Below are 21,001 nucleotides of genomic sequence, written 5' to 3'. Positions count from 1 at the left end.
TCCTGTAATAGACCCCTCCACTACAACCATCCAATACAAATACAGGCCGGTCTTACCGTACATATCCTGTAATGGACCCCTCAACTACAACCATAATCAGACACAAATACAGCCCAGTCTTACCGTACATATCCTGTAATGGACTCCCTACTACAACCATCCATTACAAATACAGGCCGGTCTTACCGTACATATCCTGTAATGGACCCCTCAACTACAACCATAATCAGACAGAAATACAGGCCAGTCTTACCGTACATATCCTGTAATGGACTCCCTACTACAACCATCCAATACAAATAAAGGCCGGTAAAGACTGTACATATCCTGTAATGGACCCCTCCACTACAACCATCCAATACAAATACAGGCTGGTCTTACCGTACATATCGTATAATGGACCCCTCCACTACAACCATCCAATACAAATACAGGCTGGTAAAGACCGTACATATACTGTAATGGACCCCTCAACTACAACCATAATCAGGCACAAATACAGTCCGGTCTTACCGTACATATCCTGTAATGGACTCACTACTACAACCATCCAATACAAATACAGGCCGTCTTACCGTACATATCCTGTAATGAACCCGCCACTACAACCATAATCCAAATACAAATACAGGCTGGTCTTACTGTAAATTTTTTGTGATGAACCCACTTTAACCAAAACCAGACACAAATACAGTCCGGTCTTACCGTACATATCCTGTAATGGACCCCTCCACTACAACCATAATCAGACATAAATACAGTCCGGTCTTACCGTACATATCCTGTAATGAACCCGCCACTACAACCATAATCCAAATACAAATACAGGCTGGTCTTACTGTAAATTTTTTGTGATGAACCCACTTTAACCATAACCAGACACAAATACAGTCCGGTCTTACCGTACCAATCTTGTTAAGGACCCCTCAACTACAACCATAATCAGACAGAAATACAGTCCAGTCTTACCGTACATATCCTGTAATGGATCGGACTCCTCCACTACAACCATAATCAGACACAAATACAGTCCGGTCTTACCGTACATATCTTGTTAAGGACCCCTCCACTACAACCATAATCAGACACAAATACAGCCCAGTCTTACCGTACATATCCTGTAATGGATCGGACTCCTCCACTCCACTACAACCATAATCAGACACAAATACAGTCCGGTCTTACCGTACATATCCTGTAATGGACCCCTCCACTACAACCATAGTCAGACACAAATACAGTCCGGTCTTACCGTACATATCCTGTAATGGACCCCTCAACTACAACCATAATCCAAATACAAATACAGTCCAGTCTTACCGTACATATCCTGTAATAGACCCCTCCACTACAACCATAATCAGACACAAACAGAAGCTGGTCTTACTCTACACTGGGAGTAAATAACCCAACCCACAGAGGGACCGGTTTACATGAAAATTAACAATATTTTCAACACAACAAATCACTTTGCTTGGGAGACAATTAGAAAAAAGAGTGTGATTTTCCCTTCATAACCTCCCTTTTCAAAATTGACTGATGATCTGTTAAACCTATTTAGGTTGCATGTGTAATATAAAAAAAAAAAAATTGTAATTTTAATTTTTTTTCCTTTTTTCAACGTCTGTCAATAAAGTATTACAATAGGTGTTAACGTCTGTCAATAAAGTATTACAATAGGTGTTAACGTCTGTCAATAAAATATGACAATAGGTGTTAACGTCTGTCAATAAAGTATGACAATAGGTGTTAACGTCTGTCAATAAAATATGACAATAGGTGTTAACGTCTGTCAATAAAATATGACAATAGGTGTTAACGTCTGTCAATAAAGTATGACAATAGGTGTTAACGTCTGTCAATAAAGTATTACAATAGGTGTTAACGTCTGTCAATAAAGTATTACAATAGGTGTTAACGTCTGTCAATAAAGTATTACAATAGGTGTTAACGTCTGTCAATAAAGTATGACAATAGGTGTTAACATCTGTCAATAAAGTATGACAATAGGTGTTAACGTCTGTCAATAAAGTATGACAATAGGTGTTAACGTCTGTCAATAAAGTATTACAATAGGTGTTAACGTCTGTCAATAAAGTATGACAATAGGTGTTAACGTCTTTCAATATTACAATAGGTGTTAACGTCTGTCAATAAAGTATTACAATAGGTGTTAACGTCTGTCAATAAAGTATTACAATAGGTGTTAACGTCTGTCAATATTACAATAGGTGTTAACGTCTGTCAATAAAGTATGACAATAGGTGTTAACGTCTGTCAATAAAGTATTACAATAGGTGTTAACGTCTGTCAATAAAGTATTACAATAGGTGTTAACGTCTGTCAATATTACAATAGGTGTTAACGTCTGTCAATAAAGTATTACAATAGGTGTTAAAGTCTGTCAATAAAGTATGACAATAGGTGTTAACGTCTGTCAATAAAGTATGACAATAGGTGTTAACGTCTGTCAATAAAGTATGATAGTAGGTGTTAACGTCTGTCAATAAAGTATTACAATAGGTGTTAATGTCCGTCATTAAAGTATTACAATAGGTGTTAACGTCCGTCAATAAAGTATTACAATAGGTGTTAACGTCTGTCAATAAAGTATTACAATAGGTGTTAACGTCTGTCAATAAAGTATTACAATAGGTGTTAACGTCTGTCAATAAAGTATGACAATAGGTGTTAACGTCTGTCAATAAAGTATTACAATAGGTGTTAACGTCTGTCAATAAAGTATTACAATAGGTGTTAACGTCTGTCAATAAAGTATTACAATAGGTGTTAACGTCTGTCAATAAAGTATGACAATAGGTGTTAACGTCTGTCATGCCCAATAAAGTATTTCAATAGGTGTTTGGTGACTAAGCTGAAATGGTTTGGATTTCCTTAACACAATATCAAATCACAGTTTTTTTTAAACTCAGTTTTCTGCCAAAACAAATCTGCTGCTTAAAGCTTGTACACTTATATTCAGGTCAACAAGATTAGAATATTGATTTATGATGTGTGTATTGTACAGGTTTTGTGAGCCATATTTTATACAAGTAAATATGAAATAGATTGATATTTACATACTTTTTTAATCTGAAAACAAGTTATTAATCTAGTAGAAATCAAATCAAAAATATTTTTTTCTGTTTTTCCTTTTTAAAGAATGGTTTTAATTGAACACCTAAAATGTGTTTGTATGGATTATATTTCTTATCAATTAACTCAATTTTACTCTTGACTATAGACATGCATGGGATCCATTTCTTAATGATTCAAAAAATTTAACTTCCTGGTCACATAAAAAAATATATATTGGTAGTATATGAGTATATGTATCCAACCCTTTGAAGGAATTACACAAAAGCTGTACATTATATGTAACTTCTGGTCCATTGGCAGACACATGATCATACATGTATGGCATCATTATATCCCCATATCATGGTATACAAATTAAATCACCGGAAGTTAATTGGTCCTTTAACATCCAAAATATCAAATGTTTTATCTCCATTTAACGGTATGAATGCTGTCATACTGGAAATCTTTCAATGGTGAAAGCTGGTCAGGTTTACTGTTTAATCCTGATTGTAGGCAACCTGCCTGATCTTGTGAGCCTCCCTTTTTTTATAGAACTAACGAGTCCATTGTACCATCTGAACTTCAAATCAGATAAGTCTTAATTTCACAATCTGTTCCAATAATTATATTTATAACTATGTATCTTATAAACTTAAGAATGCTGAATTCACTAATGTTTGAAATGAATAACAAAAAATTGCCATTTAGATTTCCTAAGATTGAACATAAACATAATATACAGGTTTCCAGCATCTGCAGAGAGAAAACTACATGTACATGTATATATCCTGTCAACTCCCTATCCAATGTCAGCATAAAGTGAAAGGAAGCTGATTAAGTTACAATAAATTAATCACCAAAAAAATAAAACTATATAACTCATGGTTAATAAGATAATTCTCATGTCTTTGAAAATTTCAGTATGAAAAAGTTGAATGATAATATAAGACATATAAATTTAATAATCCAAACAACCAGCATATTTAACAGTACATTAAAACCTAAATGATTTAAACCTATCGTACCTAGAGGACATCTACCATACTGCTCATTTTACAAAATGTAAATACAGGGTATTTAAAAACTGATATAATGATAGATATGAAAATGCATGTGTGGTTTTTAGAGCCAGTAAAAATCCTTACCTCTATCACCACAGGAAATCTACAAGTCTTATAGGTATATATACATATAGAACTTTCAGTTTTGTATGGAAACTGCCACTGTGTTAAAACCATGGAAACTAAGGGCATGAAGTACATATTCTACAATTTTAAAGTTTGATAAGATTTAAGGTGATCAGACATGTCCATATTTGTTTAAAGTAAAATAATGAAGTTTTTGCTATGATTTATTGACAAATACAAAATCTCCCATTATTAAAAACTAGATTTACTCTTAGAGTGTTACAATTCCCGTTTTTACCAAGGGAAATCAATTTGTCACATACATTCACAACACAATTTACCCAACGGTCACAACACAAGCTACCCACCACTGGTCACAACACAAGTTACCCATCGGTCACAACACAAGCTACCACAGGTCAAAACACAATTTACCCACCGGTCACAACACAAGTTACCCACCGGTCACAACACAATTTACCCACAGGTCACAACACAAGTTACCCACTGGTCACAACACAATTTACCCACCGGTCACAACACAATTTACCCAACAGTCATAACACAATTTACCCAACAGTCACAACACAAGCTACCCACTGGTCACAACACAATTTACCCACTGTCACAACACAATTTACCAACTAGTCACAACACAATTTACCCACCGGTCACAACACAATTTACCCACAAGTCACAACTCAAGCTACCCACGGTCACAACACAAGCTACCCACAGGTCACAACACAATTTACCCACAGGTCACACCACAATTTACCCACTTGTCTTATCACGAGAACAGTGGAGGAACTCTATGGGTACTTTGTTTTAAAAACATAAAAAAAATTGTAACCCCATATTTCACAGCCATATAACAATATCAATGAAATTGGTAGCTTGATCTTCAATACGTTTTTTAGCTATTGAAAAACATTTTCTTTTAGAAAAGGTCAGTCCAAGTTATTTCTTTATCAAATATACAAATTTGAATTACCTGTAAGACTTTGATAACAAAATTACTACATTTGTTTTTGCTGTGTTACTTATAGTTTCCATTCTATACAATACTCTTAAAAACAGTAAATGATTTCTGTTGCATTTTTTTGCAAAAATGACAGTATCATTAGCATATATAGTAGAACTAGATGATATTCTGTCAAATAAGTTCAACAAAAGAAGCCTGATGGGATGTTATCATTCACCTGCTACTAAATCTAGAGTTAATATCTAGATGAATTATAAAGATGCTAAGCTAATTAACTCTTCATTCATATTTAAGAGTAGAATTTTTTTTCCATCTATAAACATAAATTTGTACCCTTCATATAAGCATTCACTCCTTATAACTCATTTGATCTATAGATCTGAATCTGAAAGAATGTCAAGTTAATTCATTACAACAAACTTGGTGGCAATTACTCTCAGCATGCTACAAGCTCCATATTAATCTTGACTCTGAGTCTCTTGCATATTGTGAAGAAATTGTTTAAAAATTTAGAATACGTTTTACCCCTTTGACCTTGAAAGAAAGTCAAGGTTATTCATTTGAACAAACTTGATAGTCCTTCATCCCAACATGCTATTGGACACCATATCTTGGCCTTGGTCACTATGGTTATTGAGATGAAGCCGTTTAAAGATTCGTATACATTTTTTCACTGTGACCTTTGAAAGTAGTACAAGGTCATTCATATGAACAAACTTGGTAGCCAGCTCCATGCTATTGGCCGATACGGTGACGCTGGGGGTCTTGATAATTGTGAAGTTGTTAAAAGATTTTATCACATTTGGTCACTCTGAACTTGAAAATAGGTCATGTATTGGTTATTCATTTGAACTAACTTGGTAGTCCTTCTTCCAAGCATTATCCTGGGTCAATATGAAGACCCTTGGCTTTGAGGTTATTGAGGGGATTGCATTGGCTAATTACCAAACATGGGTTTATCGGTAGATACATTCAGAAATTTAACGATTGATAACAGACTCATATGGATCTGATCTGTTGTCTTAAATATTTCACAAGTATACTATGAAATGTTCCCCTCCAAAATTCATTTCCTGAATTTGCACAGCATTATACAATCAAATATTTTTATTTGCATGGGAAATAAAGTATATTTTGATTTATATATACATATATATGCGTTAAAAATTATGTTAACAATTTATGATATATATATACCTTCCAGAAGAAATTCATCAGCACAATGTTATACGGCTATAGTTATATCTAATAAAAATGTCAAAATTGTATTTTTGCGTCGGTAGTATGAAAAACCATGGTGGGTGATCATGATAGAACAGATAATTTATCAATAACATTTTTATCAAGTGCTTAAGTTAAAGCATATATAGCGCATTGCATAGACAGGATATATTGGATACATTAAACATTTTCATGCATAAAAGGTAAATTCTCACGCATGATACAGTACACGGATCTTTATGATGGTAGTAATATGTCTTCTTGAGTAACGTTACTGTAAGAACAGGGTCAGACACCGCCCCCCTGCCGGCTGCGACATAACCACTTTACATTGTCTACAGCATCCATCCCAGCACAATACACATTATTAACAGATATGTTGGTAATCGTGCGTTAGATTTGAATGATATCAACATAAAATCATCTTCGTCGATACCTTTCAGCGATCAGCTGCTCAGAATCAAATATTACGCCATCTTTGACGTAACATCACGCATTCGATGTTTTCGATAAATTTTACTTACCCTTTTTTCCATTTTTCTTTTTGAGTTCAAAAGAGAATCCATTGTTTTTGTTCGTACCATTTCTAAATCGCCATTATTTGCACTGTCACTCTATATTTTATCTGCCAATATTTCCCTGTACAAATACATGTTTCTCGTTCACCGGCTCAAGTGACAGCCAGTGTAAACTTCACCTTTGACCTTTAGTATTTTGATTAGACTTGGGCCGCTTAGTTAACACAAAATAAAATAATATGCATAAAAAAGAATACTCTGTCGCAAAATCGGTCGATCACATACGTAAACCAACGTTACCTAGACGATGAATGATGAGTATAAGAGACATTCTATCAATTCAATGGATCATTTAAATATCTATGCTAGGTCCTGTTCTTATCTTTGGGGATATAGGGGGCTCGAGAAGCAGACGAATTTCGCGTGCTATCGAGTCGTCGTCGTCTTCTTCCAATTCCGGACTAATGTATGCTTATCTTCGTATATGTTCGTGTGCTTATGTAGTGTAGTGTCCTACGTCTTTATATTTGTGTCGATGTTCTCTACAATAGTCATAATAGGTCGAATCTAAACACGGTTTATTCAGAGTTGCCAACTCACTCCCGTGAGACAAAAAAAAATCACTCAAAAACGTCCCTAAAATGTCTCTTCTTACGTTGAAGCAATCCTCACGTAACGTTAGGTACAAATCTCACACATCGATAAAGTTTTCTCAAGTCGCCTAACGCGAAGCCATGAAATCGGCGACCATAGCTTGGGACTGTTCGAAGGGGAATAACTCTTACAGTTTTTTGTCCGGTTGGTAGCGACGGAAGCTCGGAGAGCCGACTAATTAAGCTTAGGCCTATGAAATGGTGGGTAACATTCAAATTCTCAGTTTATAATCGAACAATCCATTTGATATTTCGTGAAATATGCCGTCGCCTAAAAGGAAAAGATCGCTAACTGGTCCACTATGCTCGCCAAGTTCAAAGAATCGCCATGGGGCAAAAAAATCTAAAAGTGTTTTCGGAAATGAACATGCATATTGCAAGTTGTTTAAAGCTAACTTTTCGATCAGATCAAGCACAGTATATGATAGAAAACGCCACATTTTGTCAGTTGGAATTGAGTTGGTTTTTCAGGTAAAGGTTTATATAATTACCACAGCTAGATAGTCATATGCAGGACAGTCGGGGAATTCTATATGGCAGTGACGGACAAAATGATTGCAAAGTTCCCCCTGCATGATCCTTTTTTGACATGGCTTTTTTGGTACCTAGCCATAGAGCTATATATTTTTTTATCTACTAGAAATTAAATCCTAAAGATCTGTTAATGTCTCTTGTTTTTTTCTACTTTTTTTTTATTTGATTGGGAGGGGCGCGATACAGAAAAAAATAGGTCATATGCTATGTTTTACACAGCATATAGACAAGTAGGGCATATACTTGCTAAACCGTTTTCGTACCGGGTATTCTTTTTGGCCCCGGATATGACGCGACAGGTGGCGTTACTGGTCAAGATGAAGTATGTGATTGGTCAATGTAGCGGTGTAGGTGCAAAATGCAGATGTACAGTTAAAAACGAAACAAAGTTAAGATTCAATGCAAGCTGAATAAGTGGATGTATCTTTTCAATTGGCACATTAATAAAATTATATTCCTGATTCAATTGCAGTCTTATTATCACCAAAAATGATTCAAACTGATATAATTTTGTTATCCGTGCTGAAACGCATTAGTTCGTTGATTTATTTTACCAGCAGTTTTACATTATAACTACCAGCATTAAAACTATGCCGTTTATCTTTTTCGGCATAGCCGTCTAATTTTGTTTTGGCCCCAGATATGACGCGACAGGTGGCGTTACTGGTCAAGATGAAGTATGTGATTGGTCAATGTAGCGGTCAATGCAAAATGCAGACATACAGTTAAAAACGAAACAAAGTTAAAGGGACCTCACGGTAAACCAATATTTATTTTGTATTTTTTATCATATCATATTATCATGCGGCAAAACAGCAAAGTTTGACCACAGGTCACTTGTCGCAATCATTGGGTGAATTAACGTTAATTAGTGGTGTCTAGGACTGTCACAAGTGGTTGTAATACGGAATAGCCGGCTGGTCGTATTACTGACCAATATAAAGACATAATATCATAGAAAAAAATAAAATAACGGGACTGAAAAAATTGCCTGCTTGTATATGTTTATTTAATTCAAAAGTTTAGTGCTGTACATATTTAGCGCTGCTCGAACAGCGCAGAAAGTGCTAAAGTTAAACTACCTCTAACATAGGTACATATTCCCATATCTGTTTCAGAGTCAGTACCTCTAACATAGGTACATATTCCCATATCTGTTTCAGAGTCAGTACCTCTAACATACAGTGTAGGTACATATTCCCATATCTGTTTCAGAGTCAGTACCTCTAACATAGGTACATATTCCTATATCTGTTTCAGAGTCAGTACCTCTAACATAGGTACATATTCCCATATCTGTTTCAGAGTCAGTACCTCTAACATAGGTACATATTCCCATATCTGTTTCAGAGTCAGTACCTCTAACATAGGTACATATTCCCATATCTGTTTCAGAGTCAGTACCTCTAACATACAGTGTAGGTACATATTCCTATATCTGTTTCAGAGTCAGTACCTCTAACATACAGTGTAGGTACATATTCCCATATCTGTTTCAGAGTCAGTACCTCTAACATAGGTACATATTCCTATATCTGTTTCAGAGTCAGTACCTCTAACATAGGTACATATTCCCATATCTGTTTCAGAGTCAGTACCTCTAACATAGGTACATATTCCCATATCTGTTTCAGAGTCAGTACCTCTAACATAGGTCCATATTCCTATATCTGTTTCAGAGTCAGTACCTCTAACATAGGTACATATTCCTATATCTGTTTCAGAGTCAGTACCTCTAACATAGGTACATATTCCCATATCTGTTTCAGAGTCAGTACCTCTAACATACAGTGTAGGTACATATTCCTATATCTGTTTCAGAGTCTGTACCTCTAACATAGGTACATATTCCTATATCTGTTTCAGAGTCAGTACCTCTAACATAGGTCCATATTCCTATATCTGTTTCAGAGTCTGTACCTCTAACATAGGTCCATATTCCCATATCTGTTTCAGAGTCTGTACCTCTAACGTACAGTGTAGGTACATATTCCTATATCTGTTTCAGAGTCTGTACCTCTAACATAGGTACATATTCCTATATCTGTTTCAGAGTCAGTACCTCTAACATAGGTCCATATTCCTATATCTGTTTCAGAGTCAGTACCTCTAACATAGGTCCATATTCCTATATCTGTTTCAGAGTCAGTACCTCTAACATAGGTCCATATTCCTATATCTGTTTCAGAGTCAGTACCTCTAACATAGGTCCATATTCCCATATCTGTTTCAGAGTCTGTACCTCTAACGTACAGTGTAGGTACATATTCCCATATCTGTTTCAGAGTCAGTACCTCTAACATAGGTCCATATTCCTATATCTGTTTCAGAGTCAGTACCTCTAACATAGGTCCATATTCCTATATCTGTTTCAGAGTCTGTACCTCTAACATAGGTCCATATTCCCATATCTGTTTCAGAGTCTGTACCTCTAACACAGGTACATATTCCCATATCTGTTTCAGAGTCAGTACCTCTAACATAGGTCCATATTGCTATATCTGTTTCAGAGTCAGTACCTCTAACATAGGTACATATTCCTATATCTGTTTCAGAGTCAGTACCTCTAACATACAGTGTAGGTACATATTCCTATATCTGTTTCAGAGTCAGTACCTCTAACATACAGTGTAGGTACATATTCCTATATCTGTTTCAGAGTCAGTACCTCTAACATAGGTACATATTCCTATATCTGTTTCAGAGTCAGTACCTCTAACATACAGTGTAGGTACATATTCCTATATCTGTTTCAGAGTCAGTACCTCTAACATAGGTACATATTCCCATATCTGTTTCAGAGTCAGTACCTCTAACATAGGTACATATTCCTATATCTGTTTCAGAGTCAGTACCTCTAACATACAGTGTAGGTACATATTCCTATATCTGTTTCAGAGTCAGTACCTCTAACATACAGTGTAGGTACATATTCCCATATCTGTTTCAGAGTCAGTACCTCTAACATAGGTACATATTCCTATATCTGTTTCAGAGTCAGTTTTTAACTATAAACATTCTTAGAACATAAAAGACACAAAGTTCTTCTGTCAGATGAGCTCTGTCAAAATTATCAAGTGCCTTAGCTTCTGAATTTTTCCATACTGAGTCAAATGATGCTCATGACTACAAAAGTAGGAGAAGTTTAATGGCAGTAAAATCGGAATAAGATACAAGAGAAGCGGCGGCGTATCAAGGCAAAGGCAAGTTGAAAGATCAATCTTCTTAACAAGAAATATCTTTAAAAAAGATAAACGGCATAATTTTAATGCTGGTAGTTATAATGTGTAACTGCTGGTAAAAAATAAATTAACAAACTAATGTGTTTCAGCACGGATAACAAAATTATATCAGTTTGAATCATTTTTGGTGATAATAAGACTGCATTTAAATCAGGAATATAATATTATTAATGTATCATTTGAAAAGATTCATCCACTTATTCAGCTTGCATTCAATCTAAACTTTGTTTCGTTTTTAACTGCATATCTGCATTTTGCATTTACCACTTCATTGACCAATCACATACTTCAACCTTTTAAATCCGAACAAAATCATCCAAGTCGAGTTAAAATTTCCATGCCTTTATTATTCATATAAAAACCTCTACAATACAAATAGTAAAACAATATATATATTATCACCATAATAGGAATTATGGACATGTTACACAGTGAAACTTATTAACTTTAATTGTTTGACTTTTCCCGCCATTTGGCGTGCATGTACTTAGCTTATTCTCTAATATATCTATGGTAAGTATAATTCAATCGATGATACATATCTATACATTTTACATAATATATGTACATACGTACCCGAACAATGGGTTTGGGGTGTCAGATATTTCATAAGAAAACTCTCGGCCAGTGCCGATCGGTATTCTGCTAGAACAAATAGTAATGTCCTAAATTAATAATACATTTACATGTATATTAGATAATGAACACCAAAACGAAATCGACCGTGTCAAACAAATACAGATAACAAAATATAAAGTATGACTTCTAGAGTTTAAAAAAAACTGATCTTTTAACGGACCAACTCAAACTCACATCCTTTCACCTCGGCGGCTCTACACCTGATAAAACTATACAAGACAAAGACAACAAAATTGACCGCCAAAACCCAAAACGAGACGACACTGGACATGACCATATAAGGAAACATTCCAACGCCACATTTACATAACAATTCACACATACATGTAAGACAGGTAACGTACACGGGTAAACAGTACAGTCGTACACAAGTCCGCGCGCACCGCGAAAACGTTGACGGAAACAGCGGCAGGTGCCAGGGGTAAAAAAATATATCAAACAAAATCAAAAACCAATAAATTGCCAAATTAACACACTGTTACATCTTGACCAGTAAGGCCACCTGTCGCGTCATATCCGGGACTTAAAGAATATTATATGGCTATGCCGAAAAAAGAATCAAGGTAAGCCTTAAGTTGTTTAGCTGTCGGAGTAGCTCAAGTGAGTAATTATAGGGAACAACCAACCAATTGAAAAAATATATTTTTGAAACAGCCCCTGTGTATAGAACGTTGAGCCAAGGATAAAATGTCTGGCAGCCGCTGATTGGCCAGTATGTTATGAAGTGAGAAAATAGATATGTAGCCTGATAGGTAACTATCAATAAGAAATGTTGATATAAATTTCTTAAGTCCGATTGGTTTTTTCCCCAAAAGTTCACGTAATAATAGTAAACAGGTAAACATTTTAGATTTTTCAGAATTTTCACTGCGAAATTCACCTATTTTGAAAATGGCTACCCTGGAGAAAATTTGAGCTGAAGGACCCAACTTTTTTTTTTATTAGGTGTTAAATCAGACCCTAAACTTTTGTTATAAACCATAATCGTCATATTCAATTCAAGAATTTGAATGAAATAATCCAAAACGTTAACACTAAGGTCTATGGGAAAACAATTGGTTGGTTGGTCTCTACAACCTAAACACAGAGTTACCGGTACAGCTAATGGTGCTATTCTGATGAGGAGAAAGTGAGTAACCTAAACACAGAGTTACCGGTACAGCTAATGGTGCTATTCTGATGAGGAGAAAGTGAGGAACCTAAACACAGAGTTACCGGTACAGCTAATGAGTCCACCATGATAAATCAACTTACTTCCAATTTCGTTTAGGATCTTAAAGAAACAGCCCCAAACATTTCAAATTATTTGCAATTAATTCCTAAATCAATATTCAGTTAATTTATCAAGGAACTGCTATATCTACATTGTACATGTGTGTATGACTTCGCCAACACTGCACCACGAGGCCTATTACATATTGGAAGCTTTCGACCCAATCAAATATAACACCAGGTTCCAGATATAACACTAGGTATCTACCAGGTCCCAGATATAACACTAGGTATATACCAGGTCCCAGATATAACACTAGGTATATACCTGGTCCCAGATATAACACCAGGTATATACCAGGTCCCAGATATAACACCAGGTATATACCAGGTCCCAGATATAACATTAGGTATATAACAGGTCCCAGATATAACACTAGGTAAATACCAGGTCCCAGATATAACACTAGGTATATACCAGGTCCCAGATATAACACCAGGTATATACCAGGTCCTAGATATAACACTAGGTATATACCAGGTCCCAGATATAACACCAGGTATATACCAGGTCCTAGATATAACACTATGTATATACCAGGTCCCAGATATAACATTAGGTATATACCAGGTCCCAGATATAACACCAGGTATATACCAGGTCCCAGATATAACATTAGGTATATACCAGGTCCCAGATATAACACTAGGTAAATACCAGGTCCCAGATATAACATTAGGTATATACCAGGTCCCAGATAAAACACTAGGTATATACCAGGTCCCAGATATAACACTAGGTATATACCAGGTCCCAGATATAACATTAGGTATATACCAGGTCCCAGATATAACACCAGGTATATACCAGGTCCCAGATAAAACACCAGGTATATACCAGGTCCCAGATATAACACCAGGTATATACCAGGTCCCAGATATAACATTAGGTATATACCAGGTCCCAGATATAACACTAGGTAAATACCAGGTCCCAGATATAACATTAGGTATATAACAGGTCCCAGATATAACACTAGGTATATACCAGGTCCCAGATATAACACTAGGTATATACCAGGTCCCAGATATAACACCAGGTATATACCAGGTCCCAGATATAACATCAGGTATATACCAGGTCCCAGATATAACACTAGGTATATACCAGGTCCCAGATATAACACTAGGTATATACCAGGTCCCAGATATAACACTAGGTATATACCAGGTCCCAGATATAACACTAGGTATATACCAGGTCCCAGATATAACACTAGGTATATACCAGGTCCCAGATATAACACTAGGTATATACCAGGTCCCAGATATAACACTAGGTATATACCAGGTCCCAGATATAACACCAGGTATATACCAGGTCCCTATCAAATACGCATTAAAATCAACAAGGAAGAAACATTATAGAGTCAGTAGGAACCATGGTATGAATTTGCAATAATTAAATTCAAAGATAAAGATGAAAGGTATATTCAGATTGTCATGATAAGGAATATCTAACCGCCATCATTCGAAAGCCTTTACCGATGTGATATATTGTCGATGACTACTTGGCCGTAAGATATAAAATGTATTTTCTCCTTTGACTTTAACCGTTTTATAAGGGAATTTTGAAAATAAAGTATTACATTTTTTCACTTTACCCAGGGACACTTAACTACATTGTAAAGTAAATGAATGGTATGTCTTGATTTAAAGATGTTCGAACACTCAGGAACATAACAATACAAATGACGTATCTAAAGTATATAACATTGGGATGTAATAATCAACAAACATTTACACTTATCACACTAATAAAATATTCTGTAATGTTTTGAACACTGTCGTGAATATTGTACGACACACTTGTAATAGCAATAAACTAGCTTCTCGATAGTCACAACATATATAATTTATGATAAACTGTTCATGTCTAGTTTCGAGACAATACTAATATGACTCACCTACAGACTCATGCCATATCTAACAATTTAACATTCCGTAAGTCAGACTCGTGCCATATCTAACAATTTAACATTCCGTAAGTCAGACTCGTGCCATATCTAACAATTTAACATTCCGTAAGTCAGACTCGCGCCATATCTAACAATTTAACGTTCCGTAAGTCAGACTCGTGCCATATCCAACAATTTAACATTCCGTAAGACAGACTCGTGCCATATCTAACAATTTAACGTTCCGTAAGTCAGACTCGTGCCATATCTAACAATTTAACGTTCCGTAAGTCAGACTCGTGCCATATCTAACAATTTAACATTCCGTAAGTCAGACTCGTGCCATATCTAACAATTTAACATTCCGTAAGTCAGACTCGTGCCATATCTAACAATTTAACATTCAATAAGTCAGTATGGCATAAACACTCATGTAAGAAGATTTGTTTTATTTATATAACATATCCATCAATTTATTCATATTTGTCCTTCAAAAACGTTTCCTCGCTGATACTAGGTGCATTTTGTATTTCTCCTGTATCATTGATTGGGTGTTCATAGTTTATATCTACAGTAACAGTAGCTGTCTGTATATCCTTCCCTACACACGATGACAGCTCTAAATATTCACCATCTCTTCTGGAGAGAAATGAACTCGTTGGAGTATTATCAAGGTTATCTACCATCGTGGTATCATTGTTATAACCTGACGGCTCGTCGATGGGAGCTGTTGTCAAAGCATCGTAACTTGACGAATTGACCGTTGTCCGTTTTGCCGAAGTATTGTGTCTGTAGCCTTGTGACTCGTCCATTGTTGCTACTGTAGAACCATCATCAATGCTTTCCATTTTCGAACTGACATGTCCTGAATTGGTATCCACCTGTTCCAAATTGTTACCCTGAAACAGACGTAGGCTTTGGTTTTATTATATCTTTATATTGATCTCTCTTTATTTAGGAGGAGTGTATACAGTTGATTGGAATATGGTGCAGCACATTCCGAAACACAAGTAAATACAGCATCTTACAGATGTTTCATCATCCTGCTGCCCTAAACACAAGTAGATACAGCATCTTACAGATGTTTCATCATCCTGCTGCCCGAAACACATGTAGATACAGCATCTTACAGATGTGTCATCATCCTGCTGCCCTTGTTGAGACACTGTTTCCCTTGTTATTACATGGTCTCTTAATCTAACCTACTTTGGATCGAAGTACGTTTCGTATAGTTATAGGTAGTATGAAGTCTTCTTTTAATGTTTAGATATTCAACTAGGATGAAAATAAAGTCATTACTTATTGCACTGTTTGTGAACCAAAGCAACTGAAGACATACAGTAAACAACATAATTTGTATCAACAATGTCCTAGAGTATTGACTCCAGTTCACTGTATAGTTAGCCGGCGGGCATCACAGTGTTAACCACAGGTCACTACAGTGTTAACTTCAGTACTTTACATTGTTAACCCCGGTACACTGCAGTGTTTACCACATTACATTACAATATTTCTTTACCCTAAAACAACACCGTGTTAACCCTGGTACACTAAAGTGTTAACTCCAGTACACTACAGTGTTAACTCCACTTTACTACAGTGTTAACCCCGGTACACTACGGTGTTAACTCCAGTACACTACAGTGTTAACCACAGTACACTACAGTGTTAACCCCGGTATACTACAGTGTTAACCCCGGTACACTACAGTTAAGCTCCAGTACACTACAGCGTTCACTCCAGTACACTACAGCGTTAACCCCGGTACACTACAGTGTTAACTCCAGTATACTACAGTATTAACCCCAGTACACTACGGTGTTAAACATGATACACTACGGTGTTAACCCAGGTACACTGCAGTTAAGCTCCAGTACACTACAGTGTTAACTCCAGTACACTACAGTATTAACCCCGGTACACTTCGGTGTTAACCCCGGTACACTAAAGTGTTAACTCGAGTACACTACAGTGGTAACTCGAGTACACTACAGTGTTGTTTTTTTTTATTGATATTTTAATTGCATCAATCACATAGTTAAGGTACAATTTTGACAAAGGTTGTTGATGAAAACACACATTATAGACAAAATATCAAAGTTCATTCTAAAATAAGTTTGATGCTTTCCCATTTTTGCCGGATCTTGTTCGCTGCATTTTGGGTCAACATATAGGTCGTATAGAGATCAAGATTTCTGTAATTTCGAATAAATGTCTTACATGTTTCCCAGTTTGGAATATTTTTATATTGTCGCATCAACGATATATATTTCCTAATGAACAATATGCATATATTTAAACCTATCACTTGAACATCATCATTTATGCCAAATAGGAAAGTAACAGGTTTTCTTTCTAAAACAACATTATATTTAATAAGAACTGCATTTATAAAACATGTCCAGAGTGATTGACTATGTGTACAATCCCAAAAAAGGTGGTATATTGTTTCTGGTGCACCACTACAAAAACTACATTCCTGATATTCTAATAACTTTCGTTTTAATAGCATAGCGTTTGTAAAAAAAATTCTATGGGTGATTCTGTATTGAAAACTTTGTAATTTTGAATCCTTTGTCTCACAAAATGGAAGTGCATGGATATTTTCCCAGTTATCTTGGCTAAGAGAGATATTCAGAATAGTGTGCCACCTTTCATGGGATTGTTGTGGAAATATTGATACAGTAGACAGTAGTTTCTGAAAGAAAAACTTATTTGGTTTTTCAATATTTTTCAGTTGCCTCAAATTATCATGCAAAACATTTTCAATATTTTTTTGTGGAAATATTGATACAGTAGACAGTAGTTTCTGATAGAAAAACTTATTTGGTTTTTCAATATTTTTCAGTTGCCTCAAATTATCATGCAAAACATTTTCAATATTTTTTCCATAATTGGTGATCATTCTCTTCCAGCCTCTCGGTATTGCACTAATAAGGCTATTGTAGGTCATAAAGTTCATATCTACTCGGTATTTCTGAATAAGACTATCTAGAGACATAATGTAACCATGCTCATCTACTAAGTCTTTAACAAAAAATATGCCTTCATTACACAGATTTTTAAAGAAGATGGTTCGTCTATTAACTTTTATTTCTTTATTAAACCATAGAGGTTGAGAGAGAACACCAAATAGACATAATTTTCTTCCAAAATTTCCCAAAACTATACTTCTTAACAACTTCCTCTAGTCCATGTTTTGTTAAACTCCATATTTTATTTCCTCCAACATGTTCTATATCATCAATTAATAACCTTTTCCAATCTGCATGATTACTAGAATCCAAACATTTCTTTATCCATATAAGTTTTAAAGATTTACAGTCAGAAAAAATATCCGGAACTTTCAAACCTCCATCTTTATAATCACCAATTAAAAGGTTCCTTTTCAATTTATCAACTTTACTATTCCATATAAAATGAAAAAATAATCTTTGAAAGTTTTTTAGGATCTTAATATGTGGACTAGGGATAACAGTTAGTATTTGCACAATAATAGGAAAGACTAATGTTTTGATAACAGTCACTTTCCCAATGATGGAAAGATTCCTAAAAGACCAGTCTGAGAGAAGTGACTCCACTGATTTTAATTTTTCGACAAAATTATCTTCATAAATATCATCTTTAGATAAATCGTATCTTATCCCTAACAACTTAAATTTCCCTTGATGATTCCAGGTTAAATTTCGCTCCGTTTCAATCTCCTCTCCGCAGCTCCGTTTTACCCCAATCCATACAGCTTGAGACTTATCGAAATTGGTTTTTCTCCATAGATGTCGATCAAAAATAAAGATTTTGCTAAGGACCTTGCATCATCATCAAGTATTAATGTTGAGTCATCTGCGTATTGACTTATAAGATATTCAGAATTATTTAAAATTATGCCCTTGACATCAAGGTCATATTTGATTGCTGCACTTAATAATTCAATACAAATAATAAACAAATATGGAGACAAAGGATCCCCTTGTCGCACTCCGCGTGTAACTTGAAAAAAAGTGGAGAGGTGACCATTGTTTTCAACACAGGCAGATATATGTGAGTATAAAGTTTTAAAACAGTTTACAATGAAGTCGTTAAAACCAAAAAACGTAAAGTTCTTTCTATGAATGGTCACTCAATGGAGTCAAATGCCTTTTCAAAATCTAACATTAGCAAAATACCCGATTGATGATTAACTTCCGTCTTTTCAATAATATTATTAATTATCCTGGTACATTCCCCTATGAATGTACATCCCCCTCTTAATGATTGATTAATGGATCTTAGCAGAAAAAAATGTTTTAGATCTGTCCAGAAAAATTTATAAAGCTCTACGGTGAATCCATCTAATCCTGGAGATTTTCTATTACTCATATTTTTTATTGTTCTTAAACATTCTTCAACCGTGAGTGGACCATTCATAGAATCACTTTGCTCATCCGTGAGTTTAGTTATAAACGGATTATTATCATTAAAAAAATATTCTTGGTGAACTTCATTAAACAATGTTCCTTTCGTATTGTAAAGATTGGAATAAAATGCTGATTGTTCATTAAGTATTTCATTTAAATTGTGTATTTCATTTCCGTTGTCATTAATTAGTTTAGGAATCATTTTTTCATTGTATTGTCGTTTTTCAAGATTGCAGAAGTATTTAGTGCTTTTTCCCCTTCGACCTTCCACCTTTCCTTTGCTCTTGTGATTATCCCTTTAATTTTCTTATCCCTTAAAGTTTTTAATTTTCCCTCTGTTTCTGAGATATCCTGCAGTAATTGTGCATTATGTTCTGAATGGTATTTATCATACAAATGTTTTAGTTCACTGTCCAAATCGTTCTCCTGTTTTTCTCGTTCCCTTTTCTTAAATGAAGAATAGCTAATTGTATTTCCCCGTATCATTAGTTTTAAGGTTTCCCAAAATAATTTGTCACTTATGTTAAATTCAGCGTTTTCTAAGTCATTATTGTCATCTACTCTGTATTGTGCTATAACTTCTGTGATAATATTCTTGACTTTATTTACATATTCCGGATCCCCGAGCAGACTATTATTGAATTTCCATGTACCTCGCCCACGCTGCTGTTTAATAAATTCCAATTCAATATGAACAGGCGAGTGGTCAGATTTGTAAGCGTAGTCCATACCTACTGCAGGAATATTATTATGTAAATCAGAGGATATCAAAAAATAATCAAGGCGACTTTTTTTCCCATTTGGACCAAACCACGTGTATTTTCTATCATCTGGATTAAATTCCCTCCAAACATCAATTAGATCTAAATTTTGCATCATGTTAGGATTTCAATATTTGCTCTGGTATTATTGCGATGACGATAATTAAAAGTGTCTACTTCATATTCAAGTGCGACGTTCCAGTCCCCCGCTATGATTATAGAATCATTACCAATAGCTTCTATTCTATTTTGTAGATTACTGAAAAATGCTGGCTTATCATCATTTGGACCGTATATTCCACGAAGTGTTAATTTAACATTTTGTATAATCATATTTAATAATAAAAATTTCCCGTCTGGGTCGTTGTACTCACCAACCACACTATAATCGAAAGAATTATTAAAAAGTATTGCAATACCCCTACAGTTTGATAAAAATGACGCAGATTTTATATCACCTCCCCATTCATTCCTCCACAATGTTTCTGAATTAGTATGGCCGTGTGTATCCGTTAAAATTGTGATATCGTATTTTGATCGACATCTATGAAAAACGTCCCGCCTCTTAACTAAATCACTAGCAAGACCTCGGCAATTCAAACTTCCGATTCGTATTTTACCCATTTTCAAATGGTATATTGATTATGACAATAAGGTATATTTTCAACAATTTGAC

The 21,001-nt window shown here is 35.1% G+C and overlaps 1 protein-coding gene across 2 annotated transcripts in view; it reads right to left on the bottom strand.

Moving 5' to 3' along the window:
* Positions 1–7,105, bottom strand: part of LOC117317923 — a 33,895-nt gene extending 26,790 nt beyond the window's left edge. For both annotated transcript variants that reach the window (XM_033872891.1, XM_033872892.1), the window contains exon 1: positions 6,939–7,105. In XM_033872891.1, the coding sequence (XP_033728782.1) occupies positions 6,939–6,998 (60 nt within the window). In that variant the 5' untranslated portion in view covers positions 6,999–7,105. The remainder of the gene's footprint in view (positions 1–6,938) is intronic.
* Between the last annotated feature and the right edge of the window lie 13,896 nt (positions 7,106–21,001).

Source organism: Pecten maximus, chromosome 19 (assembly GCF_902652985.1).
Source record: "Pecten maximus chromosome 19, xPecMax1.1, whole genome shotgun sequence".
NCBI classification, from domain to species: Eukaryota; Metazoa; Mollusca; class Bivalvia; order Pectinida; family Pectinidae; genus Pecten; species Pecten maximus.
The sequence above is the reverse complement of the archived record's forward strand: the minus strand, read 5'-3'. Positions and strand labels throughout refer to the sequence as shown.